General features: G+C 41.8%; 1 protein-coding gene and 1 long non-coding RNA gene across 5 annotated transcripts in view; one reads left to right on the top strand and one right to left on the bottom strand.

Annotated features, from left to right (window-relative positions):
• Nucleotides 1-11,392, bottom strand: part of XKR5 (XK related 5) — a 21,661-nt gene extending 10,269 nt beyond the window's left edge. The window contains exons 1-3 of one of the 3 annotated variants that reach the window (XM_060184940.1): nt 11,134-11,213; nt 10,324-10,454; nt 8,586-8,769 (exon numbers count right to left, since the gene is read on the bottom strand). In XM_060184940.1, coding sequence (XP_060040923.1) covers nt 8,586-8,769; nt 10,324-10,372 — 233 coding nt within the window. In that variant the 5' untranslated portion in view covers nt 10,373-10,454; nt 11,134-11,213. Of the gene's footprint in view, nt 1-8,585; nt 8,770-10,323; nt 10,548-11,133 lie in introns of those variants that run through there. The other 2 variants (XM_007517266.3, XM_060184939.1) reach the window with 2 other exon arrangements.
• On the top strand, nt 11,383-26,050 carry LOC132536727 (uncharacterized). Of its 2 annotated transcripts, none has more exons than XR_009548221.1 (3): nt 11,383-11,504; nt 13,589-13,692; nt 25,986-26,050. It is a non-coding gene; the product is annotated as an uncharacterized LOC132536727 (long non-coding RNA). The 2 variants fall into 2 exon arrangements; XR_009548223.1 differs by having other exon boundaries at nt 11,450-11,589.

Below are 26,050 nucleotides of genomic sequence, written 5' to 3'. Positions count from 1 at the left end.
TCCTTCCTTCCTTCCTTTCTTTCTTTTTCTTTCTTTCTTTCTTTCTCTCTCTCTCTCTCTCTTTCTTTCTTTCTTTTTCTTTATTAGGGGACTAATAGTTTACAGTGGACAGTAAAATACAATAGCTTGTGTACGCATAACATTTCCCAGTCTTCCACAGAACAATAAAACCCCCACTAGGTCCTCCTCTGCCATCACCCTTTATTTCTGATTTAGATCCTAGAGCAGTTTTCTTTCTGAACCTTTGAAGCTGTGATCTCTGACAGAAATATAAGATTATAAAAAGTTCTGTGGAGCCAATGAGAGTCACTACAGAGTATGGTGTCCTCTCCATGCAGTGTGAATCCTTTGAATATGCCTGTCTCCTCCACCTACCCACCCACCTTCCAGAAGGTTCCATTTGCTCTGTATGCATCTAGATCTGAGTTTGAGCACCACTAGAGACAGAAGAAAGTATAACTGAAGGAAATTCTCTCTAGAAGTCCAAGACTGAGTAATGGAGAGAAGTTATCTGCACAGGAGTCTCAGCAGGAAGAAAAAAAAAAAGAAAAGCAGTCAGCAGGGAGTGACAATAGAGAGGACTCTAAAAGAGTGGGTAGCAGAAGGGAGAAAAGCCCCCAGTGGATCCTCAGCATGTGGGCTGTTTTTAGTATTAACTACTGGTGGACAAGAGCACCTCTTCTGGTTCTGCATCTCTGCAGAGACCATGACCAACAGGAATGTTGCTCAGCTTCCTTCCTTGAAGTACTAAATAATGAACTGAGAGTCTCACACGTACAATTTCCCAGAGCAGTTTTCCTAGACCAACTTTTCAAATATATGCTAAGAGAAAATGAGCAAGAGAGGCACCAAACCACTGTTTTACTATCTATTACCCATGGTGTTCCCAATGTATTAGTGGGGCTTGAACCCAGGGCCTCATGCATGGTAAGATGTGTAGTTTATTCTATGAGCTATCTGGCTTCTGCAGAGGGGGAACTGAGGCTGAGGTCATTAGAAGACATTGGAGGTACTCCTGTGAAAGTGAAGTAGATGGGGGCAGGGCAGGGGGAGCAAGTGGAGGTGAGAATGGGTCACAGTCTCCTATCAGTCTTCCCCTTGCCCTCAACTTGAGTCCTGTCATCCTGGATTCTCGTCCTCCTGCTGGGTTTCCTCCCATTCTGCCTCCTTTTCCTTTCCTGTGGTCTACTTTTCAAGGCCCACTACTAATATACATAAATCTTTCCAATGGGTCCCAGAGCTGGAAAATAAACCCAACTCCTGCCTAGAATCCAGCTCAAAGTAGCACCACAAACAAGCCTCAGATCACAACATACCCTGGGTCTCTCAGGCATACTTTGCACCTTGGTGACAGCTCCCTGTGTCAAAGTGTCACTCTTCCCATGGGGATTAAAACTTGCCTCCCTCTGCATACCTCACCATGATTTGGGTTTGTATTCTTAATGGTCAGTTATACTGAGCATCCTCACATGTGCTTTTTCTTTCATTTTTGATGCCTATATGTGACTTCTTTTTATAGACTAAAAGTCATCAACTATCTGAGGCTGCCTTAAAGAGCCTTAAAGTATACTCAGTTTTCCTTTTAAGCATTTTCAGTTTCCACCAAAATCAGAAATTGCTATAACAAGACACATGATAAAGGGAGGAAATCTTCCTTCATCCCATGTTGTCTCTAGATGAATTTAAGGCTTCAAAGCAGACTTGTGTGGGCTGGGAAGCAATATAACAGCTATGCAAGACTTTCATGTCTGAACTCTGACATCCCAGGTTCAATTCCCTGCACCATCATAAACCAGAGCTGAGCTGAACAGTACTCTGGTGGTGTTCTCTCTCTCTCTCTCATTTCTCTATATATCATTTTCTTTGTTTTTTTAAAAAAATTTTTTTCAAAGCATTTATTTATTTCCTTTTGTTGCCCTTGTTTTTATTGTTGTAGTTATTATTGTTATTGATATAATTGCTGTTGGATAGGACAGAGAGAAATGGAGAGAGGAGGGGAAGACAGAGAGGGGGAGAGAAAGAGAGACACCTGCAGACTTGTTTCACTGCCTGTGAAGTGACTCCCCTGCAGGTGGGGAGCCGGGGGCTCGAACTGGGATCCTTCTGCCGGTCCTTGCACTTTGTGCCACGTGCGCTTAACCCGCTGTGCTACCACCCGACACCCATATCATTTTCTTATAAATAAGTAAAACATTAAAAAAAGTTCACGGTCTGGGATACGGCAGAGCAGTAGAAGTCTGAGCTGTCAGGAATGATGTCCCATGTTCCTCGGCATTGCATGTTAATGAGATGTTGTTGTTCTCCTCCTCCTCTATACCTGTCTCCCTGACTCATTATATAAATAAAATAAATCTTTAAAAGATATTCAGGGTCAGTTGGTGGTACAACCCACACACTGCCATGTGCTGCCATTCATATGGTGTCCACCTGCAGGTGGGAAGTTTCACAAATAGTGGAGCAGTATAGCAGGTATCTTTTCTCTTTGTCTCTCCCTTTCTCTGTGTCTCTCATCTTCTATCAAAAACAGAAAGAAAAAGAAATGGCTGCTGGGAATGTGGAACTGTGCAGGCAGCAAGTCTCACAATGACCGTGGTGGCAATAAATAAATACATTTCAAAAGATACTTATTAGGGGGTTGGGCAGTGGCGCACACCAGAGTGCTCACCTTAGCACGTGCAAGGACCTGGGTTCAAGCTCCTACTCCCCCACTGCAAGGGGCCAGTTTCACAAGTGGTGAAGCAGGTGTCTATCTTTCTCTCTCCCTCCCCTTTCAATTTTTCTCTGTCTTATCAAGTTAAAAAAAGAGAAAGAAATGGCAGGGGATTTGTAGTGCTGGCATTGAGCCTCAGAGATAAGGCAAAAAAAAACAAACAGAAAAAAAAAGAACTGGTAGTTACATATTGTGTTACAGTGACAATAGAACAAGCGAAGGAAAAACGACTGTTCAAGTAATAGTTACTGATTCTCTTGAGTCAGGCATAAATCTAATATAGAATGTACTACTTTGAATTTAAAAATATGCTTATGTTAAGTCTGCACTATCAAGAGGTTTGAATTTTATTTTATTTTATTTTTTTCATTGTGAGTTTCTTCTGCATTAGGCTGTCACTTAAAGTAATCCTTTAAATGCCATCAGGATTGTGCAAAACAGTTGTTTTGGCTCCTTCTACAGGTGCTTTTTGGAACTGCAATTTGCTGAAGCCTTTGGGCTTGAATGAAAAGAAGTCCTGTGAAATTCATGCGGTGTGGATTTATTTGAAGACACCACTCCATCCAGTTTTTTATGTAGTGAGTGTCCCATGTGCTGGTTTCAATCAGCTACAACCTGTCGCACTTTCTTTTAAGGAAGCAGACCTCTGTTTGTTTGGCCTATTTTTAATCTCAGAAACATCGCAAACCATACAGCTTCTTCTTACACTTTCCGTTACAAAATTCAGAGACAAGTGTGTGACTCGTCTGGAATGACTACACATTTCCCCTTTATCTTGCTTATGAATATTTTGTTCCTATCCCTTATTTTTCTGAGTTTTCTTTCGTGGTCCTTTGAAATTATTTAATATTTAAAAAGCTACATTATTATTATTTTAAGTAAGAGAGATATATGGCTACTGGCTTTTCCTAATTTCTATCACCCTTTTTGATCATTCACAAAAAGAATAAAGCCACTTGAAAGAAGCTTCCGAAAAAGCTCTTCTTCACTTCTCTAATTCAGGTTTTACATATGTTTTAGAAAATTGTGGTACCAATGAGAAAATTTAGGCAGGAGTATGGGCCTAGTGTTGGACACACGCAGCACGAATTTGGATATACTACAGAGAAAGGCCAAACCATACAGTAGAACTAGCCTAAACTGGTTTAAACAATAACATTTCTTCCCTATAGCTGTCTTCCTAAGTCAGAATGTCTGCCTTGATAAAACGACTTTATCTAGAATATCTACACTGAGAACTGCCTAAAAGCTACAGTAGAACCAAGAAGCTAAATAGGACCACACTGAACTTATTCTGATGCCAGGGGTCCCACAACAAAAAAAGATGGAGCATTTATCATATGCAAGGCCACCAGTCACCTTTCTCCAAGCCTATCTTCTTCCATACTTGCTCCATTCCCCAAAAAGTCCACGTCTCATTCAGCTTTATCCAAATCACCTTATTCTCTTATATTTGCCATAACTTCCTCCCCAAGACAGAGTTAATGCTTGGCCTCCTATCTCTGAATTGTAATGAGCTCTTTTCTTCCTCTCTCTCACTCTCCCTTTCACCCCCTCTCTTCTCCTCTCCTTTTTTTATTTTCTCAAAAGCCAGTACCACACTATTACTGACCTCTATAGGGGGTGGGTGTCCAGCCCTTGCTCCAGTCACAAAGGCATTGGTTACATGGTCACAAACCCAGAAGGCAAATTTCTCTGGCAGTTATTTTGGAAACTTCTTTGAAAGGGCTGTCACTGATGTAGCTTTCTTTGTAAGTGACCAAGTGTATGCTGAGGAAAAAGCTGATTCATTTTTTTCAACAGGGTCTATGCCCTGGAGGCTACCATTTACTAGGGGGCCCCAAGAGGGAGGCTAACTACTGTTTTTCTTAGCAAACTGGGCTAAGGCAGGTTAGCAGAGGGCACAGAAATGGAAAGCATGACCACATAGGCTTGAATCTTTGTGAGTCCCATGAAAACCTATCTTAGTTCTTCTCATGAGAGTACCCAGTCATTTAAGAGGGACCAGGTCACTTGAATAGGAAGATCCAGATTTGGGAAAAAATTACTGCAGCAAAAAAAAATGTGCTTTTGGTACCTTAGACAATTGAGGTTTCAGTTCTGGGGGGGCCAGAGAATTAGGGGTGGGTGCTGGATATCTTAATCTTGGCTTTTATGCCTTGGTAATAAAAATTTTCTCCTCTTGTGTGTTAGAGTATAGACTTCATGTTTATATGTGTGTTTTAAGTTTGGTTTTATGGCCTGAGAAAAATTAATTTGTTTTATTTATTTATTTATTCATTTATTTATTTTATTTAATTATTTTACCAGATTACCAGAACACTGATCAGCTCTGGTTTATGGTGGTGCAGGGGATTGAACCTGGGACTTCGAAGCCTCAGGTATGACAGTCTGCTTGCATGACTATTACGCTATCTACCCCTGCCCGAGAAACATTAATTCTAAGGTTAAAAGTGTAAGTAACTTTGAAGCTACAGTCTTATCAGACAAAGTTAAATGAAGAAAAAAAAGGAGTTTTCAACACAGGTCTTATGTGGTAATATAAAGGTAAAATTAATTTGCTAAGGTAGATGAGTATTTAAGTGACAATTCTTCATCTCCAAACTGAAATGCAAATTATATGTGTATTTAGCTGAAAAGATTCCAGGACATTATGGAGGGCCCCCCCCAAATGCCCTGTGAACTGTTTTTATAGAAATTAGTCCACAGCAAGTTTGATATTTATTTGGCACTGTAAATCTTCTGAGAAGCATTGTTATTAATGTGTGTTAACTGTCTAAGTAACTTGAGTTTGTCTAAAGTTTAAAGTAAAATTAGTTAAAAATCAATATACTTTAACTGAATTTGGTTTGAAGATCTTAGCATAGAGGGATTGCTGATATGTAAAGTTTTCAAATAATTTCTCAATTAAAGAGGTAGAACAGGCCTGACTGCATGAGAGATAACATAATGGTAATGCTAATGATTTCATGCCTGAGGCTTTTGCTCTGGTTTTCCTCTTTATTTGCATTTAAAAATATCTGGTTTGATTTAAGACAATGTCAGAGATTTATTCTTGATAAATTAAGTTGGTATGTGTGTTTCTGGTCTGATAAAAGATTTAATGTTTGGTAAATCTTCACTTAGCAAAATTATTTAGTCTAAAATTGTTATTTTAAGGTGATGTAAAAGTAAAAGATTATTTTACATATTTAAGCTATGAGGTTTAATTTAGCCTTTAAGTTGCCATATCAGAGTTTTAAAGTGGAAAATCAAATATACCCTTACTCATAGTCACTCTAAGGGTGTGATAGCTTTGTAATCAGTAAAGATCCTAGCAGTAAACTAAGATCTAATATTGTGCTTAAACTGCTTGAGTGGTTTTAAAATCATAATAAAGAGATGGTAGTCATCTTGCCATGTCAACATATTGAGTATTGAATACTTATATATTATACTGGTATACCTGTTTGTTAAAAAAGGCCTTCCAAAATTATATTAAGATATTTAAGCTGATTCTAATAATTGAGTTATCAATTCTAGTGAACCCCTAACTCTAGTACAAGTTTTTCATTTCTCCTGGCTTTGTGTATGTCTTGCTGGTCACAAGTGAACGACTACAGCTGTGACAAACCTTCACATGAAAAAACCAACCATATGGTAAGATCTTATTATAAGAGGTTCCCCTGTATGTAGTCCAATTTCAGCTTATGTGACTTACCAACAATGTCCTTTTGTTTTGCTCATGGGTGTGTACTGACTCCTAAGGTCATTCATATCCCTAGTTTTTATAAAATAAAAAAGGGGGGATACTCCCCCAATGTACAATTAGCCATAGCCTTAACTATACTTAATCACCTGAATACTTACAAAATTTAAATTTTCAAACTACCCCCCAATGTCTCTCATTGTTTTGTGTGTGCCTCTCTCCAAAGACCCATTCTTGCTGCTGTACCCATTAATTCTTCTATTCCTGTCTCTACCAATCACTCTTTTTACCCCTCCCAACCTGTTTTGGTGTAATGATAAGCTGTATCCCTGCATTAATCAATCTTTTCCAGACCGGTGCATAATTGTCACTGTTATACCCCAGCTCTACTTGTATGAGTGGGGTGAGGTGGCCTGGCTGTTTCCAAAGATGAGAGGGGAGAGCCATCTTCCTCCCCCTCCCCCAGAGTGGTGGGGGTTGGGGAACACTGGGCTACTCCCTTCATTTAACCAGACCAGCTGCAGTGGGTCATCGACTCCACTGCGGAGAGCCTTGAGTCCTTCCAGCGCCAGGTCACCTCACTCACCAGAGTTGTCCTCCAGAACTGATGCTACGTGAATGAATTGGGACTCATAGAGCAAAATGTAAAGACTTTGAACAAGATCAGTCAGCAGTTAAAAAATTAAAAACTCATTATGGTTCAGACTCCCCTAACTCTTGGTTTAGAAACCCCCTAACCTCTTGGCTTCTCCCTCTCGTGGGGCCCATATTGTCCATTGGGACTCTAATGCTAATTGCCCCCTGTGTTATCCAATTCCTAAAGAGATGTCTTCAGGATATCATAAAGGTCACAGTGCAGAGTGTCTTGGTTCAGCCCTACACTGCCCTCATGGTAGAGGAAATGGAGCAATCTGCCAAAACTGGTCTTTATAAAAGAAAAAGGGGGAGATGTGGGGACATGGTGGGTTGAGCCTGGTTGGAACCCTGGGCACTTCTCCATGAGGACAGAAGGTGTTCACCTATAAGCCTCCCTACCCCTCCCTGACCTCCATCTTGTTAGACCCAGAGGCTGAAACAGTTCCCCTCCACCTGGTCTGGATAAACCTAATTTGCTCAGTGGAATGTGGGTAAATCCAAAAAGCCCCTTCCTCATTCTTAAGTCCCATGCCCCGGGTAAGGGGAAGTCAAGAGCCGGACTCATTAGAGGGAAGCTAGAGTCTAAAATATCTGATTGGTTCTTGCTGTCAAACTTTTTCCCCTATTTGGCTTGTTGCCCCAGTACCCTGCCCCAGCACATGGCTTCTTTTTACCCCATATAAACCCTGTCTTTTTCTTCAATAAACACACTATCCCCTGCCATAGTGTCCAGAGTCGTCACTCCGTGCACCTGCCCCCACCACAGCCTATTCTCCTCCTCCTCTACGACACCTCTCTGGGGGCCAAAAGAGTGGTGAACATGGGGTGGACAGGGCAGGCTTTCCAGAGCTTGCCCCGAACGAAACCTTCTTGACTAAAGTCACCTGTAGGCTTTAAAAACAACTTACAAGCAGAGAGAGAGAGAGAACTCAGAAGTACAGGTTACGACTTGCAGCATGAGGATTCAGGCTTAATCCCCAGCACCATCATATGCCAGAGCTGAGCAGGTCTCTCTCTTCCTTGTAAAATTAATTAATTAATTAATTAATGGAGCTACCTTAGTGGGTTACTTCCTATGGCTCTAGAGCCTTGGACAATGTAGCAAAATAACTGCAAGATGGGGCCAGTGGTAGAGCATATGTCTTGCATGAATGAAGCTCTGGGTTTGATTCTGGGCAATATGAAACAACAGGAGGGACAAAAACAAAGGGACAATCATAGCTTGCAGAGCAGTGCTATGGCATCCCCCCCACACTAAATGTAAAACAAAACAAAACAGAACACCAATAAAGAACTAGGATAAAGTGGAAGAAAGCTCTTGAAGAGTCACAGTTGTGTTAGTAAGGAACTTGTATGATAGATACTCAAGGAAAAGTAGGACAGAAGATGGGGTGCATAATCTATGAGAATTCCAGGTAGTGGCTTTGCACAATCTCCCAACTCTAAAAACATGGACTTTGACCCTAAGGAGAGAGCCCAACTTCACAGAAGAACACTCAATTAAATCATGCAATCATGAATCAGAGGGGCCAGAGGGCCCCCTGTTCTTACCGTTTCCACACACCCAGCTGGAGCAGGTGCAGTAAAACCAGTTGGCAAAGATGTTGGTGCCCGTCTGCTTGGAACCACAGGAAGCTCAGGACCTGGACCAAGAATCCAGGCAGCTGCACACAAAGGACTAGCCATGCCCACAGTGGCTGTCCTGTGGAGAAATAGTAAACCACAGAGCAGAGGCCTGGGGGACCAAAGAGGAAAGACAGAGAAGGTGAGAGGAAGTCTGAGTAATAGGGCATCATCAACCAACCAATATTAAAGCCCAACTTTCAACAAGACTCTCTGCTGGACCTGCCTATGAGCTGACAGAGATGACAGTCAAGATAGGCATAGGGTTAAAGGATGGACAGTGTCAGGATTCTCCAGGAAACCCTGTGAGGTCAGATCTTATGATTCTATGAAGGGAATGGTGGGCAGGGGACAATGTGCATGAAATACCTGCCACCTGCCATCTACTCAAAACATGCTGGGCCTGCTCTCTGGAAGGTTGCTTTTCTAAGTTTTGAGGCTATGGTAGAGGGCCTCAGTGCAACGAGATCAATCTGGACAGTGACAGTTAGTGACAACAGGGCAGACATCTATCTTAACATGGGCTGTTGCAGGAATTCCTAGTGTTTATCTTCACCTGCCCATTGCTAGAGGTTTCTAGCACTAAAGTCTGTTAGAATTTGTGGAACGATGTAAGGGCAAAAGGACAAGGAGAGGAACTCTGGGAAAAGGTATATATATGTGTAGGAACACACAGAACTCAGTATCTTTTAGTCAGCTTGTGTCATAAGAATGACATTTTTGTGGCCCAGAAAAATACAGAAGGCTGGGAGAGAGTTCATCTGGTAGTGTGTATGCTCTGCATAGGCCCTGGGTCTGAGTCATAGCAGCGTATGAAAGCACTATGAACAGCATTGGGGATAGCTCCATGGATGGTACACTGCTGTGATGTTGTTCCTCTTCCCCTGCTTAAAAAAAAAAAAAATTAAGGATAAAAAAAAGACAACACTGTGAATAGGATTTGTACCTTCATAGGCAGATAACAATGGATTTCAAGATCAACTACTATATTTACTCAGTACTCACCACACCATACCCAAATATAAAACTGCCAGTTATGCATTAAAAATCTATCTCAGTAAAGCCAGCAAAATAGCTTGGCTAAATAGTGTCCTGCTTTGCCATGTATATAACTCAGGGTGAGCCTGGCCACCACCACAATGAAAAAACTTCTGTGTTGTGATCTCTCTCTCTCTTTCTGTAACTATCTTAAAACAAAAACAAAAAGACGAACACAAACAAAAATACTACATATAAGGTACTGAAAGCCTAATCCTGTTCACCAGTGCCAGTTACTCTAGCTTCTTTGGTGTGCTGAGCATTAGCAATGCCTAAAGAGGAGTTCACTGCTCCAAACATCCTCAACCAGCTCTCTCCATTTAACCATTTTTTGGCTTCATTCAACCTGATTCTCATTCCCACAGGCCTTGGGCTGCAAAATCTCACTTCTTAGATAAATCAGTAATGCAGCATTAACAAAAAGGACTTGTAAATGCATGAAGCTGTGAACCATTGAACAAAGAGAGCGCTGGATTAGGTAAGGAAGTCTGCCGAGCTGGGGGATTATGGTAGTGGGGGCACCTGGGACTGGGCAGGTTATGTCCCACAGTCTAACCTCACTGTGTTTCCTGTCGCATACAGTGAACCAGGGGCTCTAGCATGAAAGGGCTTTGGAGAAGTCACCGACCCACATGATGGAGATGTGTTTGGTCCCACTGGAAGGGAGGGGAGAACATCAGCAGGATCAAGAGGTTGGCCCAGGTGGATGCTGAACTCCAGCTGATGCCCAGTGCACTTTGGAAAAAGTGCGGGGGACACCTGGAACAGAGGTTCAAACAGGACCAGCCAACGCATGGAGTAAAAGCCCATAGACCGCGCCCCTCGAGCCAGAGAACGCGTCAGCTGGGAAGTGGCATCCAGGGGAGGTAACACTGAGGCCCCCACCTTCCCCGGATGCCTTAGAAGCTCTGGAGCCAGCGGAAGCGGACGGAGGATGCAGTCGGCATCTACAGTTACACATTCAAACGCGAAAGGCGCTAAATCCCTAAATCCTGATGCCATCTTGCTTTTCCGGGGTTGGCGCGCGCTCTTGCAGGTCCTGTCCTGCGGGGAGTCAAAGCCCGCCAACCCCATTGTCATCCCATCTCCATCCTGCCCCACCCCCCCTCAAGCTACTTCTCTTGCCGGGAGATCCTCGGGGCCAGGGTGCTTAGAAGAGCGCGGCGCACCAGGCCCGAGTTCAGCACAACTTGTACCCACAGTACTTTGCTGAGTCCCGGAGTAAGGAAGGAAGGACACAAGTGTCCTGGGATCCCCAGAAAGACTGTGCATCCGCTGGAGGGCATGCACCCGCGCGGGTTCGTGCATCCTCGGGGAGCCTCTAAGAGGCACTCAGCAGGCGGGGAGAAGACCACGCTGCACGCTGGCGCCCGGCTACGAGTGCAGGACTGCGGGGTGGGTGGGTGAGGGGTGTGGGGCGGGTGCGCCCGCCACTCACGTGCGCACTGCTCGGCCGCCTGTAGCAGGGCGGAGAGCCCCAGGAGCCCGGCTCTCATCCTCCGCGCCAGCCGCCGCCGGCCCGCCCCTTCCCGCCCCTTCCCCTACCCGCGCTCTGGAGTTAGGCGCTTCCGGCCGAGACCCGACCCGGGAGGCCTGACTCCAGTTCATTCCAAGTTGCTGCAGGGCAGGGCCGAGGCCCTGGGCCTGGGAGGGAGGAAGGGAAACAAGGAATTTTTTGGTTCTCAGTCGGGTTGAGAGTGTGGGGGAGGACTGGGTTGATCCCGAGTCTGGAGTGCGGGAGAAGCATGCGCTCTGCTGGCCCTGCCCTTGCAAAGGACCCTGTTGGGTGGTCCTTACTGCAGGCCAGAGGTAGTTAATCTGGCCTTCGCCGGGAGAGGATGGCTTTAACAGACACCCAGACTGCCTGAGTGCACTGGATTAGCGCCCTTAACTGGTTTGTTTCATCTTCAAATCACTGCAGACCTCTGTCCTCACAATTTAACCCCCCCCCCCCCCCCCCCCCGCCCCGTCGTGTTGAGGGTGAGGCAAGATTGCAATGCAGGAAGCAGAACTGAGTACAGGATACCTAAGGCAGGCAGAGATAGAGGGCCAGAGAGGGAACCTATAGATATATATCCAAAGTGTAAATCCAGTCATAGATCTATATTAATACTATTGCTGACTGAAAATAGATTTATTCGAGATTTGATTTTTAAAGATTTTATTTATTTTCCCTTCTGTTGCCCTTGTTTTTAATTGTTGTAGTTATTGTTATTGATGTAGTCGTTGTTAGATAGGAGAGAAATGGAGAGAGGAGGGGAAGACAGGGAGAGAGAAAGATAGACATCTGCAGACCTGCTTCACCATCTGTGAAGCGACTCCCCTGCAGGTGGGGAGCTGAGGGCTCCCTTGTGCTTTGCATAGCCACTTGCACTTAAGGTACTACCGCCCGACTCAGGATTTTTTTTTTTTTTTTGAGCGAAAGAGAGACCACAGCACCAAAGCTGCCTTCAATGCAGTTGGAGCTTATATCAAACTTGGGTCATGCACATAGCAAAGCAGCATGCTGTCTAAGTGAACTATTTCTTTGACATTTGAAAGAGCAAGTTCGTGTATGCTTGTGTGTGTGTGTGGAGTGCTCTTAAAATTGGGAGAGCACACCAAGTTTTTCTGAGTGCAGGTCTTTTGAAGTTTTGGTCTTGTCTACACATAGTTATTTAAAAAAAACCACCATTTTCTAGCTAAGATAAAAAGGAAGCATCAAGTTTCATTAAAAAGCAAGAATGTTGTATATATATGATTTCAAGAAGTGAGCTATTATTCTGCCAAATCAGACATCATCTGTGGGCATCTGACGTTGTTGGGGGAGGTAGGGAAGGCGGTGGTTCCCAAATCCTTGCTGGAGTTGCTGCTTTGACCCAGTGTGTGTTGGCCCAAGTACATGGAAAAGCACACAACAAAGGGCTAGTGGTCCTGCACTCACAACTGCAAGCAAGGCCTGCTTGTTCTAAAGCCATGAAGCCAGATTTGTGTATGGGGATAAGGGCTCATGACCACTGGGACTTCATCACAGATCAAGCAGCCTCCCTCTGAGGGACCTGGGAGACCTCTCCCAACCTGGGGAGAGAAGGAAAGCCGTATGAGCAAGTGATTCTATCACTGCTTCTGTTTCAGGGGCCATAGTGAATAATTGTTTACTTTTTAATTTGTTAAGAACAATTGTTTACTTTTTAATTTGTTAATAAAGGGGCATGTGTGTATGTGTGTGAAACTCCTGGGACAGGTTCCTACTGAAAAAGTGTTCATCATAAACTAACATTAATTAGCAATAGGAAAAAAAAAAGAGAGAGAGAGAAACCTATTTGACTTCTTTATCAAGTATATTTGCCAAGAGCATATTTTGGAGGCAGAGGTTTGGGCTTGCATTTCTGAGGTGGGTTTATTATCACCTGTTGTCATAGATGTGGTCACAGGGCACCCTGCAGAGAAGGGACAGTCTCCCTACTGTCCCTTTCCCAAAGTTCTGAAGAACCAGAGGAAACTTTAATAACTAGACATTGTGACAAAAAAAGTTATGGAATTAAAATTGAAGTATGGCTAACAGCTTTAGAAAGAAGAAACCACTTAAGGCTTGTGATCTGGTAAACTAACATGCCTAAGTGGAACAAAAGAGAACAATTTATTCTATGGATTCTCATAAACATTTTGTGGTTTCATTGCCATGTTCACTATGATTTTAAGGGAGGAAGAGTAAGGATGTGAGAATTTTAAGAAATGTGACTGGCAACTCATGGGTGGTTGGTGGTGGGGCCAGGGCTGACACCCAGGGTTCCCCACAACTTTCCTATTCTCAGGACCTTTGCAAACCTTTTCTTTTTCAGCTTTGATGGGTCTTTGGCTTGGCTATTCACCAAGTCTCTAACTGCATACCATTTCTCTCTTCTTACCTGCAGATATTGATTCAGTTCTGAGTCAGAGTCTGGGTCATGGATGCATCCCAAACTGCTCAACCCATAGAAGCAGACAAACCAGCTCATCAGTGACAAGGGCAAATGAGGTGAGGAAGGAACCAAGTATGGGTGGGCTAACCAGCTTCTTTATGGCTGATGGGCTGGCTGAGAAGGGGACACATGCCCCTTCCCTGGTCTTCCCTCCAGAAGGAACTAGAACAATAGAAATGAACAACCATGACCTCTTGCTTCTCTTGCTTTCTATCAGGGATCGGCTGAGTTAAGCTAGATCATGTCATTAAATACCCATGTCAATCCCAGAGGTGAAATTGTTTTACTCTTTTTTGTGTGTCCTTGAGAAAGTCAAGGGCGAGAGAGTTATGTGGCTTGTCCGAAGACCCAGGTCTGTCTGACTTGAAAATCAGCATTTGGTGACACCTACTTTGGTGGTGAGTCCATCAGATTTCTGCACCCTGGCAGTCACAGTGCTTTCTTATAGTGACAGTTGAATGCAGTTTTCCAATACTTCAGTCTTGATTACTCCCAGCTGGGAATCACACTAAAGTTCCACACCTGTGTTCTTGTTCTCTCTCTCCCTTTCCCTTCCTTCCCCTCCCTCTACCCCCTTCCCCTGTAACCACTCTTTTTTTTCTTCATGCCTTTGATTGGTTAGCTAAACTAGGCACCACTTGTCCCATAGAACATCTCACACTCTGAGTTCAACAGATTTGTTTCCATATACTTTGTTTGTTTGTTTGACTTCTGCTTTTCCTATACAAGGTTATTTAGAGCCAGAGATTTGTTAACTTCCAGGTTCAACTGCTTTGGTTCAACTGCTTTTTGCTTTTGCTTTAACTCAAAGCTAGCTCTATTGCTTCCTATGATGTTACAGGGAGAGTTCCCTTTATGTTTGGGTGTCTCCTTGTATGAGAACAAGTTCATCACTGAGTCTAGTTGGCATCTGCTTTCACCTTGTAATATCAGATAACTTGCCTTTTATTAAATGGGTTTAAATAATCTATTTTCAGATTGTACTTATTCCTTTATGCATTTAGATTTCTTGGAACATCTTTGTTGTAAGTAGCCTTAAACAGTTACCTACATGCATTGAAAAATGGGTATAACTTCCACTCACTTGATTGTTGTAGGTCCATGATTTCATCCAGGCTTGTGAAATAGTGATTTGCTTATTTATTATTCCTTCTTTATCTGGATATCTTCTGGAAAGATGGTATTTCCTCTATATCGCAATTTTGAGGTCTACCCACTAAACCACCTCCCTAGTTGCTTTAGCATTTTTTGGATGGAGTTAAAGTATGTTAGAAACAGGCATACAAGTCCTGTGCTTTACCACTATGTGACTGCCCTTCTCCAATTTTTTATTTTGTATTTTTGTCACACACACACACACACACACACACACACACACACACATCAGCACTCATTCATTTACTCACTTATGCTCCCTTACTTTCTTCCATCTTTTCTTCCTTATTTTATTATATTGTTACTATTTTTTTTGTCTTTTTGGGGACTTTACTTCTCTCAGTAAACTTTTTCAGATAGAAAGGGGTAGGGAGAAGATATGACAGCACCAAAACTTTCCCCAGTGCATTGGAGGTAGGAATCCAATCTGAATCACATGCTTGGCAAAGTAGACACACTTCTGGGTCCTTTATTCTTTCATTTTCTTTTTCTTCCCTTATCACTTTCTTTAAGACCTATGAGAGAGAGAGAGAGAGAGAGAGAGAGAGAGAGAGAGAGAGGGTGAGAGAGAGAGAGCCACTGCTCCATCATATGCAGTTATGCTGTGTTGGGGATCAGTCCCTGGACCTCAAGAAGGCAAGTCCTGCACTTGACTGCTGGCTTACCTCCTCAGCCACATCCCCACATATCTCCCCAAAGTTGACACAAGATTCATTTTGGTTAGAAGGGAGTATGATTTCCTCAACAGTTCCTTTTTATTAAGACAAGGCTTACAAGGACTCAATGTCTTAGCGCATGCAGCACTTGGCTTTCCCATTATAGCAGGTGCCTTGAATTTTGGTGAAGAGCGGGCATTGGGAATAGTTGCAGGTGCCTCCTCTCCTGGCACAGATGTAGTGGTCTGACCTCCGACCAGGAACCGTGAGGCTGGTGCCTGGAGGAAGTGAGAGAGAACATGTCAGATGGATGGCTTCAATCATGATCCTGTTAGAGCATTTGGGACATAGGATGGGGACTCTCCCCAAAGCATTATGGGGAATATCCTTTCCCAAGAGCTTTGTCTTTATTTGGTCTAGGGCAACTGAAATACACTGATATGATATGAACTAAAAGGATCAAATAAGGCACCTGGAAATTCCTTGGGTCTTAAGTCAATGGCAGTCCTGGACAAACCCATGCCAATCAAGAGTCACAGGGCTTCGGGGGTTTCTTCTGCCAACAGACCTTTACGAGGTATAGAGAATTCCAAATACTTGGCCAAAAAAGTATTCCACTACCTCACACCATTATTACCCAAACACATACCCTTTATTTGAGAAGTCCCAAGGTGAATTTCCAACTCTGTGACTATGACAGAAATTTACTCATTCATTCCCTTCCCTGTAACTTCAATCCCTGCTCCCCCACCTTTCTGAAGATCATTTCTGCTGAGATCAGTGGTGCTTTAGAGATTTATTTATTGATTTCATAAGTGAGAGAGAGATGAGAGCACTGCTCCAGTGTATGCTATGCTGGGAATCAAACCTAGCTCATCATGCATGGGAGCCCTGTGCTCTGTCTGCTTAGCACCTCTCTGTGCTTTAATGTCAAGCTGTAGTAATATCCCCTCCACACAACTTTCACAGCTTCCTCCAGGTAGGATTCATCCTGCTTGTCTTCCCAGAATTATAGAACTAATTAGAAGCTTCTACATTCACATTCATTTTCTATCCTATCTGTTGGAGAGTAAAGTCATCCTTCAGCCTCCCTGCCATGTGACTTCCAAGGCAATGTTTTGTATACTTCCATGGATAGACATGGTGGGGCTGAACTCTTATCTTTCCGTGTTTCACCTGTATTTGGAGGCAGGGTCATAAAGCAGATAGTGAAGGTTAGGAGAAGCCAGATAAATGGATCCTGATTTAATAGGACAGGTTTCCTGCTAAGAGAAAATACTAGGAACTTGTGAGCACTGAGGGATGACCATGTGAGGGCACAGAGGGTTATGAAACTTGAGAAAGTAGCAAAGTATCTATTCTCCTTCGTGTCCTCCTCTCTATGATCTGTGACCCAGAGGAATTAAGGAAGTGAATAGAGCCACATCCATTTATTGAATTTCCAACCCTGTTGCAGTGACCTCTAACTTAGAACTATGGTGGTCTGGTGATATTAAGCAATGTTTAGAGGCATTGTGTGTCAGAACACACTGTCTCTGTCTCTCTCTGTTATTTTAATCATCTAGTCAGTAGAGATAGAGGCCAGTTAGATATACTACAACACAGAGAACAACTCTCATAACAGAGAATAGCACCAAGATGAGAAATGCTGATGTAGACCATGAAGCACACACATTAGAATTGACTAAGATACTCTTTAAAATATTGGTTTTGGCCAATTAAAAATTGGGCTAGAGAACCAAACAAATAATTGTCTGGAGGAAAGGTACACTTGGTCCACAAACACATGAAGAAATGTTCCACCTCACTTATACACATTAAAACTACATTGATATACCATCTCACATTTGCAAGAAGGGCTTACATCAACAACCAGGACATGACAGGTGTTGGAAAGGTTGTGAAGAGAAAGGAACTCTGCTACACTGCTGGTGAGAATGCAAATTGGTACAGTCTCCCTTTGGAAGACTGTATGGAGAGTCCTTAAACAAAGGAAAATGGAACTACCCTATGATCCAGTAATACTACTATTGTGCATTTATCCAAAGGAGACTCAAACACTGATTCAAGGGGACATATACACTCATAGCTGCATTATTCACAATAGCCAAAGAGTGGAAACAGCCAAAATGCCCATCATCAGATGACTGGCTAAAGAAGTTATGCAGTCAAAAAGATAATAGTGTGTCCTTTAGGACAAAATGGATGGAACTGGAGGTGATTATACTTACTGACATAAGGGATGAAAGACAGCTCCCAGGTAGTTTCCACTCACATGTGAAATATAGAGATCTGGGAGGTGAGAGAGTAGGGGTATAGAACTTTGGTCTTGGGTGTGGTGTGGAACTATACACTGTAATCTTATAATCTTGTCACCTATTATTAATCACATATGAAAATAAATAAATAAGACTGGTTTTGGGCTGGGGAGACAGTCGACATGACTCTTACTAAAGAAGTTTCATGTTTTATTCCCAGTGCCACCAATAAGCAGGGCTGAGCAGTACCCTGGTAAAACAAACAAGCAAGCAAGCAAACAAACAACAATAAAGCCTAAAAAGTTAGTTTTATTGTTCTGGTGTAAGGTCTGTATATTAACATGAAAAAATATACATGGAGCTAGAAAGAATTATGTTAAGTGAGCTAAGTAAGAAAGATAAGTATGGGACGAGTATGGGATGGTCTCACTCATAAACAGAAGTTGAGAAAGAATAACAGAAAGGGAAACTGAAAGCAGGATCTGACTAAATTTGTAGTAGGGCACCAAAGTAAAAACCCTGGGTGGAGGGTGAGGGTGGATGTTCAGCTTCGTGGGGCCGGGGAGCGGGGGATAAGGGGTATGGGATAGGACACAGTCTTTTGGTGGCAGGAATCGTGTTTATGTATACTCCCATTAATTTGTAGTCATATAAGTCACTATTTAAGTAACATGAGAGGGGAAATTAATAAAAACAAAACAGCAAAATTCAAAACACTAGGACTGGGGAAATGTTCAGTAGTATCATACCAGACTTGCATACTTGAGGTTCCAGAGGTTCTAGGTTCAATCCCCAGCATTAACTTATGTCCCTCTTTCATTCTTTCTCTCTCATTAAAAAAAAAAGTCATTTAAAAAAATGTTGGGGAGGGGTGTCACAAAATAGCTCACTTAGATAATGTGCTGCTTTACCGTGTGTGACCCATACTGCGAGCCCAGTCTCTACTGCATTGTTGAAGGAAACTTTGATACTATGGTTTTCTTTTTTTTTTTTTTTTTAAATAGTATCTTGTAATTTTTCAGGTCATTCTTTTTTTTTTTTTTTAAAATATTTTATTTTATTTATTTATTCCCTTTTGTTGCCCTTGTTGTTTTATTGTTGTAGTTATTATTGTTGTTGTCGTCGTTGTTGGATAGGACAGAGAGAAATGGAGAGAGGAGGGGAAGACAGAGAAGGGGAGAGAAAGATAGACACCTGCAGACCTGCTTCACCGCCTGTGAAGCGACTCCCCTGCAGGTGGGGAGCCGGGGTTCCAACCGGGATCCTTATGCCGGTCCTTGTGCTTTGCGCCACCTGCGCTTAACCCGCTGCGCTACAGCCCAACTCCCGATACTATGGTTTTCTTCCCTTCTCTCTAACTCTTTCCCTCTAAATGAAAAAGTTAGCCTGGAATAGCAAAATCCCAGTAAAGATCAACAACAAAAACAAGCAAGAGAAACAACAGCAACAATCCAATAATTCCTTCAATGAATCTATTATAGTTTGCAGCAACGAATGGAGAACTGTTGGCCCACTTGTCTGAAATTTTAGGTATAGTCAAATGTTCTGGGAGGTCTGTTAGAAAAGTACTTCATGGGCCTCTTAGAATATACCTAAAACAGACTTCCCGGCTTCTTCCAACATGAAGACCCCATATCTCATCTGCTGTATTCTTGCCTTTACATTCCAGATTACTGAACAATTTGTTCTGCTTTATATCTTAATGCTTTTCAGCCACCAAGTTGGCAGATGCTACCATTACACCAACCTGACTTCCCTGGGCAGACAACTTCATCAATGAATCCTGGAAGCCCATATCCCCAGATCTCTGTCCCACTAGGGAAAGATAGAAACAGGCTGGGGGTATGGATCCACCTGCCAACATCCATGTCCAGTGGAGAAGCAATTACAGAAACCAGACCTCCCACCTTCTGCACCCCATAAAGATCTTTGGTCCATACTTCTAGGGGGAAAAAGAATAGGGAAGCTTCCAATGGAAGAGGTGGGGTATGGTAGTCTGGTGGTGGAATTGTACCCCTCTTATCCCACAATCTTGTTGATCATTATTAAATCATTATTAAACCCACTTCTAGGGTTTCTGATCCAGAGATGTGCTGGAGGCTGATTCTTTGTGTTTCTAATAAGCCCCCAGGTGATACTGAAGTTGCAGGATACCACACCTTGAGAAACACTCCTAGAATAAGCCAATGGCAACTACTCCTACCCTTTGTATGGTCCCTGTTTTTCTTCAGTGTTAGATTTAAGTGGGCACATACTTGTCTTTCCTGACAGATACCGTACTTATTGACAGAAGATAACATGTTTAACTTGGAACAGAGCCTGTAGATGTCTGTGGAATTTAAATGCTTTTCTGAAGATTTCTAGTTCTAACAATAGTGGGTGAGGGACCTGGCTGGAATAGCTGATATGTTAGTAAACACCTGCATAAGCACACAGGTAGGTACCTTGTTTATGTCAGAGAACTAATCATAAAGAATTTCTGAGTGAATATTTGGGAACAGAAATGAAATCAAGGAAAGCACATTTTAATGTAAAATTAAAAAAACTATGAGATTTATATGAATAATGTGAAGACTATTAGGATTTCCAAAATCTTTTGTATTTAATTGAGACATTAGAAATAGTCTTAGGCGGGGGAGATGGCATATGGTTATGCAGAGATTCTCATGCCTGAGAGGCCCTGAAGTCCCAGATTCAATCCCCTGTACCACCATAAGCCAGAACTGAGCAATGCTCTGGTTAAAATAATAATAATAATAAAATAAAAAATAAAGAGAAATAGTCTGGTTTCTTTTATTACATTCATGATGAAAAATAGGATGCTCACTTAAACACGCTAGAAAATTTAATGGAAATAAAATTTGCTGGACAAATACAATTTACTAAAATAAGTGAGAATTAGGAAACTGAAATAGTCCCAGAATTACCAAAGACACTAAGTCCATAAATAAAACTCTAGACCAAGATGGCTTCATTGGCAACTTTTCCCAAATAGTAAGAAATGCAAAAAGAAGAAAAAGAAAAAAAAAGAAAAGAAAAAAAGTAAAAGTAAGATATAGTATCTATGCCACACACAAACTTTCTCAGGATAGAACAAAGGAGAATACTTACCAGGTCATGTTGTGATACTAATAGGGGCTGGATCTTTTTTTTTTTTTTTTTTTTCCTCCAGGGTTATCTCTGGGGCTCGATGCCTGCACTACAAATCCACTGCTCCTGGAGGCCATTTTTTCCCCTGTTGCCCTTGTTCATCATTGCCATTATTGTTGTTATTGCTGTCCTTATTGTTGAATAGGACAGAGAGAAATGGAGAGAGGAGAGGAAGACAGGGAGAGAGAAAGACACCTGCTGACCTGCTTCACCGCCCATGTGCGGGGGTGGGGTGGGAGGGGTGGCTCAAACTGGAATGCTTATGGCCAGTAGTTGCACTTTGTGACGTGTGTTTAACCTGCTGCGCTACCACCCTGCCCCCATGGACTGAATCTTAATATCATCATTAATGTAAGTTAGCTAGCATTATAGACTCTATCTTGCTCTCTGTATATATGCTTTTTCCAGAAATCTGTCATGTAGACCTCCAGGCAAAGATAAGCCTTGTATGTAGGCCTTGGGAAGAAGGTACTGCTTAATGATTTTTATCTTAAAGTTTTGCATACCACTAGGCTCACTCCTTGTGACAGGACCTCTTCCACTTGGAGAAACAGCTATGGACAAATAACTTCAGAAAAACAGCTTTGTCACAATATCGCTTCCAGCTGTTGCAACAACCCTGGGACAAAACTTTCCTTTAGCTAGATGGATAACCTTGTGACAGGAGCCTTTACATCAGCCAGATAGCTATATGACTGAACCTCTTCTCCCCCACTGATCTTTTATATGTCCTGAACCTTAGCCTCATAGTAAGATATCTCTTATTAGAGACACGAGTCTGCTGTATTATCAGATTGGCTAGCACTTGATTAAATGTACTCTTGTCTCTCAGTTAATTGAAATTCTGAGCAGCTGGCAAAGAACTTTTGATTTGGAAATAGTAATGAAAAAAAAAGGTGGGGGGAGATTACAGGTTAACTTTCCTGATCAACACTGAAGCAAACATTCTTTTTTAATTATTATAGAGACAGAGAGAAATACAGTAAGGGGGAAAGAGAGGGAGAGAGAAAGTAAGACATCTATAGCCTGGTCCACTGCTTATGAAACTTACCTCCTGTAAGTAGGGACCTGAGCCTCAAGCATGGGTCCTTGTGCATGGTATTTTGTGAGCTTAACCACTTAGCCTCAAGGCAAACATTTTAAATAAAACACCAGCAAAGAGAATAAAGCCAGGTCCAGTTTACATTGCAAAAACAAGACTTCATTTAATATTTGAAAAATCCCTCAGTGCTTGTTAGCATTATAGGAGAAAATCAAAGGGTTGACTCAATAGACACAGAAAATTTTTTTTGAAAAAAATCAGCATTGATTTATAATAAAAAGATGAGAAAATATGGAGATGAAATTAACATTTTTTGCCTGATAGAGATTATCTCTATAGAAACCTGCAACAAACAGTATATCCAATGGTCAGACATCAAACACTTTTTCTCTGACATTGTCACTAGGACTGGAAGCTGCTGTTGCCATTTTCAGTCAACACTGCACTTGAGTTACAAGCCAGGGGAGTAAGATAAGAGAGAGAGAGAGAGAGAGAGAGAGAGAGAGAGAGAGAAATTAAGGTTTGAAGACTGAAAAAGAAGAAATAAAATTGCTACTACTTGCAGACATATGGTTATATGTAGATATTCCAAAAACCAATTTACTTCTGTATATTAGAAATCAACAGAAAAACATAAAATTAAAATGGAAACATGATGTATAACAGCATTAAATGTCTAGTTATAAACATGTGATGTGCAATATTTTTACTATGAGGAATGTAATTTTTTAAGGCTAAAATAGATCTCCATTAATGGAAATGCAATTTTTAAAAATAAACACATTTAAAAATTATTTATTTATTTTCCCTTTTGTTGCCCTTGTTTTTTATTGTTGTTGTAGTTATTATTGTTATTGTTATTGATGTCATCATTGTTAGATAGGACAGAGAGTAATGGAGACAGGAGGGGACAACAGAGAGGGGGAGAGAATGATAGATATCTGTAGACCTGTTTCACCCTTGTGAAGTGACTCTGTTGCAGATGGGGAGCCTGGGGCTCCAACCAAGATCCTTATGTGGGTCCTTGCACTTTGCGCCACCTGCGTGCACTTAATCTGCTGTTCTACCACCCTACTCCCTTTTTTTTATTTGATATGACAGAGATAAATTAAGAGAAGATGGGGAAATAGAAAGGGGGAGAGAAAGATAGATACCTGAAGACCTGCTTCACTATTCCTGAGGCTTCTCCCCTGCAGGTGGGGAGTGGGGCCTCAAACCTGGGTCTTTGCTCATGGTAATGTGTGTGCTCACCCAGGCGCACCACCACCTGGCCCTGAAAATTCAACTTTTAGGTACTAGTAGGTTAATTATGTTGGAAATGTTTATTTCTTCCAAATAAATTGGCAAGTTAAACCCATTGCTATCAAGGGGCTGGGTAGTTGTATACTTGGTAGAATACACAAATTTCCATGTGTGAGGTCAGAGATTTATAAGCCTTTACCCCCAACTTATGGTGGGGAAGCTTCATAAGTGGTGAAGCAGTGATGCAGGTGTCTTCCTTTCTCTCAGTCTCTCTCCTGTCCTCTTCCCTCTCTGTTTCTCTCTTTCTCAATCAGAATTAAGGAAAGGGGGGGGGAAGGTTGCCAGAAGCAGTAGTGGAATCATCATTCAGGCACCAAGCCCCAGTGATAACCCTGATGGCAAAATCAATCAATAAATAAATTTAGTGCCATAAAAATTGAAAGACATCCTTTCATTGGAATTTGACATGATTCTAAAAGTTATATAGACATTTAAAGGGTCAAGAATAGCTAAGATTCTCTTGGACAAGAAGATGGGAGGACTTGCTTTACTGGATTTCCAAACTAACTATAGAGTCACTATAATTAGGTAGTACTGTGAAGACACAGGACAGACAAACATTCCGATGGGATAGAGTAGATATTGCAGAAAGAGGCTCAGGTGTTTATGGAGAACTGTTATCATATAAGAGTGTTCAGTCCAACAGTAATGAAACAATGGGAGTTGGTTCCTGAACATCTGGATGCTATACAAAAAAATAAACCTGACCCTTAATTCACATTACATATACACATTAAGCACATTGCCAGAGAAATTGTGAACTAAAAGTAAAAGGAGAAAAATAACTTTTCAGAAGATAAGTTTTTTTCTTGTTTTTGGGTTAAAAAAAAAGATTTCTAAAGTTCTAAAGTACTAACCTGGAATGAAAAGATAGGAGACTTTTAATCATATTAAAATAGCACTGAGAACCTATAAAGGAAAGTGTCCATCAAAAGAATAAGAAATCAAGGCACGGGGTAAAGAAGATAAGTGTAGTGGTTCCAACTGACAAAGGACTTAAATGTAGACCATATAAAGAACAGTTACAGATAATTGAGGTGTGATAGAAAAATCTAATAGAAAGTGCATGTAAAGACAATTAAACACAAAAAAGTAATGGGAACTTTGTATCAATAAAAGTGGCCAATGTATTACTTATCAGAGAAATGTAACTTAAGGTGTCAATTTGCTACCACTACAGTCACCAGCTAACTAAAACTGAAAAAATATTGATAGGGATATGGACCAATAAGAGTTCTCATCTTCTGACACAGGAGAGTAAATAAGAACAAATAATTTGGGGGGGAGAGTTTAGCAGGAACTATTAAAATAGAATTAAAATGTTGGTAGCCCAACAATGCCCTTTCACTATGTAACTAGGGGAAATGTAATCACAGATCAAATTATTACTATTCAGCATGAATGCTAATATGATCAAAGTGTAAGAAATACAGGAAGTTGATGCCAGTAACAGTTTCTTGGGGAAAAGCCAGTATTGCAATGGGAAAAGATGGAAGAGGGTGACAGCTGGGTCATATTTCTGACTTAGGTGGTGATTATGGGTTACTTGGTTTAGTAATTTCTTTTTCCTCGAAGGTCTTTCTTAATGGGGCTTCATGCCTACATGATTCCATTTTACCTATTTTTGCTATTATTTTTGTTGCTATTATTTGTTTGCTATTATTTTTGTTGTTATTGTTAGTGATTTAATAATGACCGACAAGATTGTGGGATAAGGGGTACAATTCCATACAATTCCACCAGAGTGCCATATCTTATCCCTTCCATTGGAAGGTTTCCTATTCTTTATCCCTCTGGAAGTATGGACCAAAGATCTTTATGGGGTGCAGAAGGTATAAGGTGCCGGGCTAGCTTCGCGGGTGGGACCAGGGACTCATGGCTGAGCTGGGAAGCAGTATCTCTTTATTCATGTGGAACGCAGCGCAATCTAAGCTATCTCTAATCACAGTCCTGTCCTTATATATCCTGAGGTGGAACTGTCAGGTCAGAAGTGGATGTAGGTAGGATGGGGGGTGGGGAGAAGGAAAAAGCGTGCAAAACAGTGAGGATTAAACCAATGCCCTGGAGGCAGGGTGGTGCTTAGTTAACAGTGGTTATGTAAATAGAATACAGTGTTAAGCAGGGAGGATTAAACCAATGAAACAGAAGGGGTTTTAGAAGCAGAATTAGAAGCATGTCAACAGAAGGTCAGGCTTCTGTAATTGTTTCTCTGCTGGACATGGGTATTGACCTGTACATCCATACTCCCAGACTGTTTCCATCTTTCCCTAGTGGGGTAAGGCTCTGGGGTAATGTCACTGGTAAGTTTGTCTGTTATTTAGGTAGACAGTGGGAGCGAGAGAAGGAGAAATGCCATAGCACTGCTCTACCACCGTGAAGCTTCTCCTTCACATAGTGCTTTCAGGGGGTGATTGGGGACTTAAACCACAATCCTAAATACATTAGAGTGCATACCCTACTGGGTGAGCCATCCCCAGACACTTTAGGGGTGCTTGATTTATAATTACTAAGTTATACAATAATTTTTGCTTCATTTTTCAGGATGTGTGTTACATTTTACAATACAAAATTATGAGTTTTTTCTGAGAATGCCTTCTGCTTATTGCTAACTTGGGGTCCTCCTGTGCTCTGTGCAGCTTGTTTCACCCCAGTCACTGTGTTGGCCTGTTTTTGTTCATTCTCTGGGCACATGGGCTCTTTGGGTAAATCAGACTCCAGCTCTCTCTCTTTCCCTCCCCTTTCTCAGCAATGATAACACTTGGCCCTTATCTGTGTTTTGGTCCTAGCTAAACTGTTCTGAGAACCATGTTCCTCTGGAGAAAAGTGAAAAGGTGAGAATGAAGGATGGCAG

This window comes from Erinaceus europaeus, chromosome 2, assembly GCF_950295315.1.
Source record: "Erinaceus europaeus chromosome 2, mEriEur2.1, whole genome shotgun sequence".
In the NCBI taxonomy this organism is placed as follows: domain Eukaryota; kingdom Metazoa; phylum Chordata; class Mammalia; order Eulipotyphla; family Erinaceidae; genus Erinaceus; species Erinaceus europaeus.
This window is presented reverse-complemented; position numbering and strand designations above follow the sequence as displayed.